This window comes from Falco rusticolus, chromosome 11 (genome assembly GCF_015220075.1).
Source record: "Falco rusticolus isolate bFalRus1 chromosome 11, bFalRus1.pri, whole genome shotgun sequence".
NCBI lineage: Eukaryota > Metazoa > Chordata > Aves > Falconiformes > Falconidae > Falco > Falco rusticolus.
The window spans coordinates 30,227,408-30,240,230 of record NC_051197.1 but is presented as its reverse complement, the minus strand read 5'-3'; the positions used below and the strand labels follow the sequence as shown (position 1 = coordinate 30,240,230).

Sequence of the window (12,823 nt, the reverse complement as noted above, 5' to 3'; positions counted from 1 at the left end):
TACTTAATGCCAGAGAAAACCCATAGTTTTGAACAGGAAGATGTATAATATTCCAAGTAAAATGGGTTGAAAATAGTGAGAAGCAACGTGTTTGTTACTGCTTGTGTTTCCCAGCCAGTGCGTTATTATCTTACAGAGTTTCACTTCAGTACCTATGTTACCTTAAAACCAGTACTTCTATACATTGTTCCTTGAGCTCAGGCAAATGCAAGCAGCATTTCTAACGGTGCTTATGAGTTCTTACACTTCTCACTGCGTGTTATCGAGTGATAACTGTCTACTACACAAACAAAACAGTTGTGTTTATCGGTTATTTCTGTTGCCACCTTTCGGTCTCAATGTTGTTTGTGTCAGTCTGTGCCCAGCAGATTACGGAGAAGCATACTGGTTGTAGTGGCGGGGACAGCAGATGATGCTATTAATTCAAGTAGTTGATACAGAGGCTCCCTAGATTAAAACAAAAAAAACCCCAACAAAACAAAAAAACAAACAAAAAAAACCCCAACAAAAACCCAAACCAACAAACTGTCAAACCTACCTTGTATAAGGAGGGTTATTTTTTATCTTTATCTTTTTCTGTATTTGGACTGCAAAGGACCTCCTGGGCCAAAGAAATGCACCTCTGCTATATGATGCCATTATGTGACACAGCATCCATTTCATAAACTAGTAACAGCAGCAATATTGCTGATGGAAGGCCGTTGCCCTTATTCCAGTTTAAATTTATTACTGATCATTTTACACTTATCTACTCTTATATCAGCATTGTCCTTTATCTCAAATAGTCCATTTCCAACGACACTCACACTAGTGTTTATCACCTTTAAGTATTTATAGATACCATTCATATTGTTTACTAAATAAACCAGTATTTTTAGTTTTCTTGAACTCTAGAGCATCTTAATAGTTCTGTATCTCCTCAATTCTGTATTAATCGTTTTAGAGGTGAATGACTGAATCTTTAAGAGAGGTCACAATGTTTTCTATATTAATGTATTTCCATATTTCTAAAAAATCTACTGCATCTGAGAACTATGGGGGCTGTTTGCATGAAATAGTATTCATGACGAATGAGCGGGTTCCACAAATACTGTTTCACCACCTGAAGTTTGGGGTTGTGTAAAAGCACAAATTTTGAATAAAATTATGATGTACTTCTGTATACATTTTGCATTTCACTTCTTGATGAATTTGCAATAGTGAATTGTAGGTTTTCTTTTCTCACTTTCAAGACATTATCTTCTTTGGATAGACATCTGACTTCACCTGTCTTGGATTTTGTCCATCCATCTCCTGAATTACTGCTTGCACCCACCCAGAACTTGAAAATCAGATCTGAAATTTTGTTCTGTGTTGAAGGCGTAGCTGAAAAATCTGTGCTTGTGAGAAGTGTACATACCCAAAGATAGCCAGACCCGTCATCTGGGTTTGTGCAGCTTAGATCTTGCTGGTGGTGGGGAAGTGACACCTCTTCCTTCAGGAAGCTGTGTTGCTTGCAGTGTAAACTGAAGTGACCAGTGTGACTTCCCTTGAGATATGTCTCACTTTGTCACCTGCTTCAGAAATTATCACTTGCCACAATCTAGCCTGGGGCGTTTGTGTTTTAAAAAGTAGTGTATGTAGTCTTTTAAGAAAACAAAGAAGGCAAAAGCCGAAGGGTTCAAGTCGTAACAGCAAGTAAGGAAATAAAATTTATTGGTTAGATGAAAACAGGCCGTAGAGAAGGAACAGTTAAGTTGAGCAATCATACTCTTCCACATCTTACCGAAAATTTGTGTAATCTTACTGGCTAAACTTCTGAGGATGTCAGTGAAGACTGGACAGGTGCCCATTTTAGGTAAAACTTGCATATTGTCAATGCAGATAATTAAAAAATGTGGATTGTCTTTCAGTTGGGAATGAAATTGTGATAATTACTGTAACTTTTTGAGAGGTATCACATGAGAAGTTCACTGAGTGTGTAGGTAAAGGTACTTAGGCCTTGTATCCAAGAGTTATTTCGTTCTCTCTCTGCATACAGATGCTGTTCTTTGCATTTGCAATGGCTTGAGGAGCCTGAACTGATTGTTAAATTGGCACTGCTTTAAGCCAAGGGTTGGGTGAATTGACATGCAGGCTTCCTTTCCAACCTAAACTGGTTTTGAATCTAGGTGATCTGGTTTAGTCCACTCTGTAAGTGCATTAAATCTTCAAAAGACTCGTTTCAAGATAAAACAGAAGTGTCCACATTAGAATATAAGGAAAAATAGATGTTCTTTGTATTTCTACTGAAATTTTTTTTAGCTTCTTTATGTGGCTGATCCCAGGATAAGAGCTGAAGCTTCTGGTAGAGAAGATGATCCTAACTCTTTGGTGCCAGGGATCAGAACCAACTGTTCTGTTTTCAAAGCCTTCTCCATTAGGTAGAGGACAAGAAATTCAGTTTTCAAGAGGCTCTCAGACCACTGTTTTTATATTTCTAGTTCCTAAATTGAGGATGTCCTTAAACTGTAGGTTTTGCAGGGCTGAAGAATTCCTCCCCGACACCCGCACCCCCTACCCCAAAAACCAGTATGTGGTGACTGGTTGGAGATTATCTCTTTCAAATGAAAAATCTGTGCCTGAAAACTTCCAAAATCATTCAACTCCCAGACTGCTGATTTCCCAGCCTTAATATAACCAATTTTCTCAATGTCCGCATTTATCTGCATGCTAAAACTCCATCCTGTCCTGACTAGTTACTTTCTTAGCCCATTTGATCTCCTCATGCCTGAAATTGGTTAAATTTCTATTAGGTGAATGTTCACCATAAATTTGGAATTTTGAGGGAGGAGACGTTCTCTTTTTAAAGGAATAGAAGACTGAATGCAGAGAAGGTAACAAAAAATTTGTTGGACTGCATTTCTTTAGCAGCGCCGGACCCTGATTTATATATTGATGACACCTCCCCATTATATTGTCTGTTTGTAATTTCGAGATGTTGGAAACTGAAGATGGTGTTTTCAGGACTGCATACAGTTCTGACTGATGCTATTAGTTTTTGTTATTTATTATATTTTATTATTTTTTTAATATATTGTATATATGTGCCTAGCAAATCTTGTGACCTTACGGAAAAATTGTTTCTTAAGTATGTAATTGAAGTAAATAAAAACGTAAAATAGTTATTCCAGGTCAGACTTGTAGGCTTACCTACCCAGTATCTTGTTGCCAACAGTGGGTACATAGGAAAGACTGTAAGAAAAGGGCAATAATACTCATAATACTCTTTCTTCCCCTGCTCCCCCTGGCAATTTGTGTCTTGGAGACTCTGAGAAAGAGGTGGTGTCTCACATTTAATAACTCTATATGATTTGTTATTCCAGGGGTTTGTCTGGTGACTTTTTGGACACAGTAAACTAGCAGCCACAGAGATTTTCTCAGTTTATCATTCTGTTTGCTTTGAACCTGTCACCTGTGAGTTTCATGTGAGGTTCCTGTGTTGGAAGGCATTTTGGACAGATGGTACCTCTTCATTTTCTCCACACCACTCATGATTTTATAAGTCTACATATCCCTCATCAACAGTCTATGTTCCAGGTTTAATAATCTTTGTTCTTATTATTTGTCTCCACATTTGGAAGCCTCCGATGAGCTTATTCACTCTATAAATACTTTACTGTCTCTGTTATCTCCTTTTTGAGATGGGAGGACCAGAGTAAAGCATAATATCAAAGATTAAAACACAAGGAGTTATACTGTAGAATAATGGCATTCTCTGTTTAGATCTCTATTCCCTTCCTATTAATTCCTACTATTTGGTGTATTTAGTTGACTGCTGCTGTGCACTGAGCTGATATTTTCATAAAACTGTGCAAAGTGACTCCAGGATTCATTCCTGAGTAGCAATTGTCAGCTCAGAGTCTATAATTTATATATAAAATTGATAACTGTTCTCCATATGCATCAATTTACATTTATGTACATTGACTTTCATTTACCGTACTATTGCCCCGTCATTCAGTCTCTTACAGTCCTTCTGCAATTCTTTACTGTAAGCCCCTGTCTTTAAACCCTGAATAATTTAGTAGCACTTGCAAACATTGTCACCCCGCAGTTCACCCTCTTCTCCAAGTCATTTAAGAACAGACCGACCAGCGAGACGCCAGCACACATTGCTGGTGGAATCTGCTATGGAAATTAATTTTTTTATCATGTTCTCTCTAATAATGGTAAAAATGTAAACTTCACTAAATCCAGATTACAGTTGTAATTAGACCTGAAGAACAGAAAGGACAAAGTAATTTCTGATAAGGTAAGAGGTGAGGTTCTTATGGTGGGCATGATGTAACGCAGATGGATTTTTCAGAGCTGTTCTGGTGCAGAATTTTTCTTATCCTTTTACAGGAATAAACTTCAAGGGGAACTTTCTTTTTTGTTCTTCCAGTATTACAGACTGTTCAGCTTTTCAAAGTCAGTAATTTTTGCCACTAAAATGTGAAAGGCGATCCAATTTGTTTCCTTTTTCTGTTTTTTGCAGTTGACATAGAAAAGAGAGATGCTATCATACATCATCATTGATCAATTAGGAATTGATATAGCAATTATGAAAATGTTTAGTTTATCTGAGTAGTGACCTTTCAGTATTGTGCCCCATTATCGTAAAAATTTGATATTCTTGTCAACGCAAAGTGCAGGATAGGAGACGAGACCAGTGGTGGTTTTGCAGGAAGGACTGGGGTAGAGGGAGGACACAAAAGGCTGGGCTGCTTGCTCAGGGGGAACGTGGGCAAGCAGCGGGAGCAGAGAGGGATGAAGGAAATCTGTAGTGCTCCCATAGGGCCATCATTTTAAAATAATGTCAGGTGGGCAGGTTGCCAGTTTTTACAGCAAGTGGTTGTGCCTTGTTCAACATGCAAGTGAGAATACTGTTACCTGGGAACTAACCCACTATGTATACCTTAAAACTAACATGTTTGTGTTCAGGCTCTATGCATTCTTGGCAAAATATTAAAGATAGAAGATAGAAAGATAGAAAATCTAAAGGTAGAGGCTGCAACAGTCCTGATGGCACATACTTTTTTCCCCATAGAAAACAGAAGAAGAAGCACAAAGCTCCCACTTCAACTGTCATAAAATGATAGATAGAAACCCATCATTTGTCGTGGAATTCCATGAGCCTTTCCCAAATATTTTCTCAGGTTTTATATACACTTATTTATTTATTTATTTATTTGTTTATTTATTTATGTTCTGTAGTGTTTCATATGTTCTTCTAATTTGGTATATTTTAAAGTATGGAGATTTACAAAGGACTTATCAAGATCCTTGGTATCTTGCTACAAGATTCAGAACATATAGGTAATTTCAACTCGCATCCTATATGGTTTTATTTGCTTAGAAAATATTTTGCCATTAGCCACTTCTTCCCAGTTCATTGGACATCAGCTGTGTACATCTGAGCAGAACTGAACTGCATCAGTCCCATGTGAGTAAACATGGAGGATTTAACTGTACTTAAAGACCAGATAGATAGTCTGTGACATGGAAATCAAAGCACGACTAATATGTGTTCATCCGAAGATATTCTACTTGCTGTACCAGTTACTGCCTTTTGAGCCATTTTTAGTTTTTAAGTTCGCTTCAGTCCGGCCCTTCTGAAGAAGGCAGGACAGTAATCTAATGGCATGGATGAGAGTAGTGAAGTTTACATGAAGGGAAAACTGCAGTTCCTGGTCGGACATGCATTAAAATAACATATAGTGTTCATTGAGGATGTGGAAGTATTTAAGAGTGGTAGGGAGTGTAAAAAGTCTCTAACTGCACATCTGAATGACAGTTCACTGTTAAGCTGTGTGAAAGGAGCTCCTGAAAAACACAAAGTGTTGAATTTCAGCTGATAATTAAGGTGTGGGTTTTTTTATTTGAGAGACCTCTTTTTAAACAAGAAATCCAGGCCTAATGTAAAAATTGTAATGATGGTAGTAGACCACATCTCTTGGGAAGCTAATCCTGTAGTTAATTTTCCTCTTTCCTAAAAATTTACACCTTATTTATAACCTGAATTCATCTGGTTTTATCTTCTAACTATTGGATGCTATTATAACTTTCTACAGCTAAAGACTTTATATAATGATCACTTCATTTTTCGTAAGCCTAGGCCTTGCACAAAGTGAACCAAACCTGAATTTCTATAAGGATGAGAGTTAGCTATTAGCTTATTGAAGTCTGGTATATGCAAGGAAGAATTTAAGGCTTTTGACATGGATGGTGCTCTGAATTCTCTGACCTCTTTCCTGTTTTGCCCACAAGTCACCGGTGACTGCTGGTTCACCTCTGTGCTTCTAGTCAGTTCTGTAACTTGCCTCCCAATACACGCAGTATAATGCTCTTACTCCTTTTTAACGTTTTGAGCAACGTTTTCATTCACATGTGGAAGATAAAACCTGATGTTTCTAAAATACCACGTTTACCAGCATGTGTTTAAATTAAATGGAAACACTTAAGAAATTCAGAAAAAATACGGAAAGCTACTCCCTTTTCTTTGAAACGTTTCACCCTACAAACATAAGTCTGGTTAGCTGATAATTTAACCTGTGATGTATAATTTAGCAGCATTGTGGTGTTTACCTATATATTTAATAACAAAATTCATAATAAACCAGAATCTCTGTAACTGCATGCAGAGAGATTTTGGAAAGGAGAGTTCCCATCACAATCTTCACTATAGTCTTAACCTGGAGTTGTTGCTTGTGCTTTTGTTCTTGAGTCATGGCTTCTCTTGTAAAGGACCTCATAAATACCCCTCATCTCAGGACTGCTGTAGCCTCCACCTCTTCAGAACCCTGCTCTGTGGACTGATCCGTACGGAAGATTTTTATCTGCAAAACAGTGGTTCATAACCTGAGACACTTAAATCAGCTTCCAGAAGACCACCTGTATTAAACAGCTTATCCAATACGGCGCAAAATTTGCAGGTGCTTTAGTTGACTTAAACCCCATGTCACCAGAGGGTAAGTGGGTGAGGCCTCATTGTCATCCTCTGTCATCTTTGACCTATGACTTCTGCTGGTTCTGCTTTAACCATTTTCCCACCTGCTTCGTGTGTCACCATGAGCCAAGGTGATCTCTGTGGGTGGGACTGCTTTTGATAATAATGTCCTTTTAAAATAATAATAATAATAATAATTCTCATCCAAGAGAATTTACTTATATTTGAAAGGAGTCCACTATGGGTGGTATGTCAGACTGAATGCAATTAGTATCTTTTTCTAATTTTCTCTGCTTTTGTAGTACTTGTCTAGTCATGTTCACAGTAAACATGTTTATTATCTCCATGCTACAGACTTTTGCTTGGCATTAGTATTTTAACTAAATATGTTTTTTCTTGACATGTTAGGCATATGATATTTAGAGCTATATTTGCAGAAGTGTTTGCTATTAATGTGTTTTAGATCCATAGAGCTCCTCGCAATATTTTAAATTACCACCTTTCTGTATGTTAGATGTGTATGGAATGTTGGTGTCTGCTCTGATGGGAAATGTGTATTGTTCTGTTACATAGCCCATTTTATAACTAGGCAATTCGAAAATGAAGCAGCATTAAAACGTACTTCGTAAAATCCATGAAATGAAGTAATACCTGCCAGGCTGTCTTTACCCAGATGGCAGAGGCACCTGGCCAGTTCCCTGCATGGGAGCGATGTGAGGCAATTTAAGGTGTGACATCATAGCATTTTCCTTACAAGTGTGCAGTTAATTTCTAGAATCAATTCAAATGCATGTGCTGACATCATTCCCTCTCTGCCCGTCATCTCTAGATTTAGAAATGCCTCCTGAGAACACAGCGCTGGAAATTATTATTATTTAAATTATTGAATTCAATCCTGTACAAGCTATGCAAAGATGGGCTATGGCTTCTCAGCTTCTCAGAAGCCGCCTGCTGCTCTCTCCTCACCAGCAGTCCATCATGATGTCCTTGCTCCTCTCCCATCCATCATCTGGGAGGGATGAGGGTCTCCTGCCCTACCTGCCCGTCTCCGGGTTGTGCTGACTCTGTATTTGCATTATTCAGAAGTGGATTGACTACAACTCATTATACCAGCTGGCAGGCCAGTTTCTTCCTAACCATCAAACGTTAGAGGATGCAGTTCATGTGCCGTGAGCCTGGGATTCAAAAGCAAAAACCCTTACAGCTGAATTGATTTAAGGTAGACGGGGAGGGGGAGCTCAGCTGTCCAGCCGCTCACTATTGGCTTCTTATTACGGCATTCTCCCCCGAGAGCTCTCTGCATGCTCATTCACCCCCTCCTCCTCCTCCCAGCCCCCTCCTTGCCTACCCCTTCATTACTGATTCACAGCGAGAGGCAGCAGCGGCAGCCGCCACGCTTGTCACGAATCAGAGATTGCAATGAGCTCATCCTTTTCTCTTTGCAGCTTTAGAACTGCCCTGGCTTTATTGCTCTTATTGCTGCTGCTTGCACACACGTCCACAGACACAGAGCCCTAAAAGCTCTCCATTGCTTTTCTCCCATTCAAGCTTTCCTGCACTCATTTTCTGCCATTTTCCTGCTTTTTAGGTACATTTTTAGATCCATGTTTTCTCTGGTTTGTTTTTCAAATCTACTTTGGACTCTGGCTGAGCCAGCAGGGTGGATCATATTTTTCCTTGATTCTTAGCAAAGATGCCTTTCTCTTTCTGAGAGACCGACGGGCATTGCTGTAGGCGGCCATCCAAGCCCATTTCAAAGATCTGAGGCTGGCTCTTCTAATCTTGCACTTTTTTGAAATTGCGGTTCAAAGCCTGTTCTTCTCACTCTGGATACTTACTACTTGCTGCTCATGGAAGAAGGGGTGCCTTGCAAAACCCCAGCTGCCAAGCTCACACCACCTGTCAAAAAGTCCCAGGACATGCATGACGAGAGAAGCAAGCTGGTGAATGAGTATGCATGTCGGGTGCTGGAACTTCTGGGAATGGGGCATCGCCTATTTGTGCCTCGGCTGCTTGCGGTGAGATCATTTTCTTGAAATTAATTCATTGCAAATTTGGCATCTTCCCTCCCAAACCTGCATTCCCTTCCCCAGGATTGCTGACACTGAATGGAGGCATGAGAGGTCTCTTATATTTTTTCCTCTTGGCTTCTCATAAACCCATCTGCTAAGCACTGAGTCTTTTCTTTTCTTTTTTTTTTTTTGATGTCAGCTGGGAGGGCTGGATGCTAGTCCTGCTAATGGGGATCGGTGCCACTCCTTAACTAGCTTGAAGGGTTCACGAACAGGGCTGCCTTACAAAAAAAAAATATCTTTCCTAAAGCCATGAATGCTTTTGTTCTTAGTTCTGTAATGATTCCAAATAAACAGCATGCCCAGTCTACTCCTAGATACTGATTAAAAGTGCGATAATGCTCAGCATTTCAAATTTTATACTTGTGACATCAAAGGTTAGCTTTAAACATTCATAAAAAATCAATCTGTGTTGATGTATTTTCGTTTACTGCTGTTTCTGTGTTTGATCTTGAAAAGGCAGTTGACAGTATGTAAAAAAAGTTTAAAATACATGTGTAGAATTATCTGGGAATTAAATTGTTAAAGATGGTTTTATCCATCATAGCAAATGATGTCTGTGTGTGAAATGGCCTGAAGTTGGTGTGGTGTGTTACGGTACGGAGGAGCACACTTACCATTTCTACTGCTGTATGAAGCAGACTCAAACCCACAAAAGAGTGGCAAATCCAGGAGTCAGTGCCTCCTCCTAGCTGAGTCTGCTCTGGGTGTTGTAACTAAACCTGGCTGCAGCTCAGAGGTACACTTGCTCAACAGCCTTGTACATCAGAATGTCATTTTGATGTGATGCATGTGAAGACAGTTCTTTACTCGTCCCATCCCATTTCCTAGTGGGATGGTGCCTTTCCTTTATTTCCATATGCTGTACAGTCCTTTCAGGTGGTTACAGTGACCTGGCTTAACATTTTCATCGTCCTACGGAAGCCTGTACCCGTGTTCTGCAGCATACTCACAGAAATGAATGTGCTCTGCGTATTATGTTTGGTGTTAAAAAAAAAAAAAAAAAAAGGGTGGGTGGTTGAACCAGTGTGTCTCTGCACTGTGAGATGTTGGATAAAAATAAAAAATCCACAAACTCTTTTGATTGCTAGTGAAGCACAGATGAATTTGCATATCTACAGTCACTTGTGGAATTGAGTGTAGTAGCTAATAACGCATGGTTGAATCTGTTGTGTGAATGTTATTCCAGTTTACCTCTAAGTGTACCTAAACATTCATGCATCCCATCCTGCTGATGGTCTCTTGGGCAAGGACTGCCAAATCATTGTGAATTGTTTTGTGATGAGCTCTAAGGAGAGCAGAGACAAAACCACGAAGCTCTTTTTCACTCTACTTAATCAGGCTTTGTATCTGGCCCTCCAGATGGAGAATACCAGGAAATTTAGCATACTTCATCACCCAGGCAGCTTAGCTTTGCTGCGTGACATCATGCTGTTTATTAAAAAAGAAAAAAAGAGGGGGGAAAAGGCAAAATAATACAAATCACGCTTGTGTTATTAGAGAGTCTTGACTTGTGGAGTCAGCGGGGTTTCCTGTCAGGTTTTATTAGCTTAATATATCTCTTCTAACATATATCCCTTTTGACATATACCCCTTCTGTAGAGGAGGAGAGACCATGTTCCTGATAATTTTTTTTTAGAATGAGAAATCTCTAGAGACCAGGAATCTATACTTTAATCAGAACTGAAGATATTTCAAAACCTCAGTGTTGTCATAAAATTAAGAACTAGATTCTTTTGTACATGCATAAGCTTCTCCATCGCCTGTGGTTTTGGGAATAAATGCCTAGAACAGGCAGAATACGTGCCATTGTATTGTTAAATGAGAAATATAATCTATAACCTTTATGCCAGCTGTAGAAAAATTCAGATCACCTACTCACTGCATCAGCTACCTGCGTTGATGGGCAAGTGAAACAGTCCTAATTCTGTGTGGGTTTATCCCCTTTGGGATGACTGTGGGTGGATGAAGCAAGTAGATTTTGTGTTTGTCTTTATCCACATTCATCAGTATTTTGTGTGGCAGAACGAACATTAGCTTTCTAAGTCTGGAACTACGTATAAATGCAGTGGTGAAATTTTGAGCAGAGGGATACTACTGGGTGTACACAAGATTATCCCCATATTTATGGATGCCAACTCATTGCACACAAACCAAAGCTATTTTTTTCCCATAGTGCTTTGGTACCAAACAGCATGTTACAGAGATCATAGATTTTCTTTAGGAAAAAATGTGTTTAACAGTGTAGCTTTCACAGTAAAGAAATGTACAGAAGCTGTGCCAGTAAAAGGAGTCCTTAGGTGTATTGTGCTAGATGTGTGTGCCGGTGTGGCTGCAGCAGCGTAGCTTCCCCCATCGGTCTTCCCCAGGCCTGGATTCCAGGTTTATCCACGCTCCTGGTCCTTGGCAGCACAGGTGGTCAGCTTTGTCCTCTTGGACTCACTGAATGGATGCCAGGTCTGCAGCTTGTGTTTGAGGGCAGCACAGTGCAAAGTCGTACGACGTGCAGCATTGCAGTCTTGTTGCTCCCAGTGGAAGAGGAACTATCAAGTTATAAAAAAATAGCTTGAATACCTTGATTTCACATTGCATGTCTTAAAAAAAAAAGTTAAAATTGCATCTGTGTGTGTTACAGATTAAATAGTATGTTCTGAAAAATTAGTGTGAGGACACTTGTAAATGGTTTGAATTTACCAGTAGTAAATTAAATAGTGGAGCAGAGTACAGCCAGATTCTTCTCAACCTTTAACTTGGTCTTGTTCCTGACACATGCACATTAAAGTGTAAAATAGGCAGTTTATGTTCACTGACATTCTATAGAAATTCTAAAGATCTACGTCAAAATCAGTAATTTTTATCTGTTTGTATGAAAGAGGAATCATTAAATTAAGGAAGTGTAGTGTGGTTGATCTGAAATTTCTTCTGCTGTATTAGTTCCCATGTGGGAATAGGAGTTTTAGTTATATAGTCAGTAATAAATGAGACAGCAGAATAATAGTTGAAGACAGAAATTAAATTAAAGAAAAAAGCTAAGGCTTCGTCCTTTATCTTAATCACATTTTCCTAAATATTTTGGGGAAAGTAGTAGTAACACTATTTACTTTAAAAAAAAAAAAATATCAAAGTTAACATAATCTAAGTCTCTCAAATTTCATTCCTGTTTTTGAACATTTGTGGTTTTCTAGAACTTTACCTTTAGATTTGTAAGCTTTGCTAGTACTTGTAGGAAAGGGCTTTCCCTTAGTTTCAACTAATCCATATAAGATAATTTTATGAATATATTGAAATACATAAGCGATGTGGGAAGGACATTTGAGGGCGTATTTAGTCAAGTGCTAAAAGGCAAGCTGAAACTTTTGGTTATAGTTCTCACTGAGTTTCCTCTTTTGCCCGGTTTTAAAAATATATTTTAACCAAAAAGATGACTATTTGGAGATTACATCTAGAATAATAAAAAAATGCCCTGAAGTCTCTGAGTGCACAAAAATCCAGTGCACCTGCCAGACTTTAATTATTGGTTCATTAAACTTACAGATGGTTTGGTGAAATAAGTTGTTGATGAGTTCCACAAGCTGAGTGACGTGAACCAACGCACTTACAAATCTCCGCCTGTCAGACAGCTGCCAAAAGGGTCCTGAGATATCTTTATGCATTATTGATTAAAAGCACAAAATGTCAGGAAATGTGAATCTTAGGATGCCAACATTGCTATTTTTAAAATTTTTAAATTTAAATTAATTTGCAGAAAATATACAAAGTACATGACCCAGTTAATATTGCTCTCAAAATGTTACTTCAATTT

The 12,823-nt window shown here is 38.8% G+C and overlaps 1 protein-coding gene across 9 annotated transcripts in view; it reads left to right on the top strand.

Moving 5' to 3' along the window:
* The window catches only part of RABGAP1L (RAB GTPase activating protein 1 like), a 262,694-nt gene that overhangs the window by 179,318 nt on the left and 70,553 nt on the right, over nt 1-12,823 (top strand). Inside the window, exon 1 of one of the 9 annotated variants that reach the window (XM_037404175.1) lies at nt 8,343-8,967. The exons of the other annotated variants lie outside the window; for them this stretch is intronic. Within the exon in view, the coding sequence (XP_037260072.1) occupies nt 8,800-8,967 (168 nt within the window). The 5' untranslated portion in view covers nt 8,343-8,799. Of the gene's footprint in view, nt 1-8,342; nt 8,968-12,823 lie in introns of those variants that run through there. 9 annotated transcript variants of the gene reach the window in all.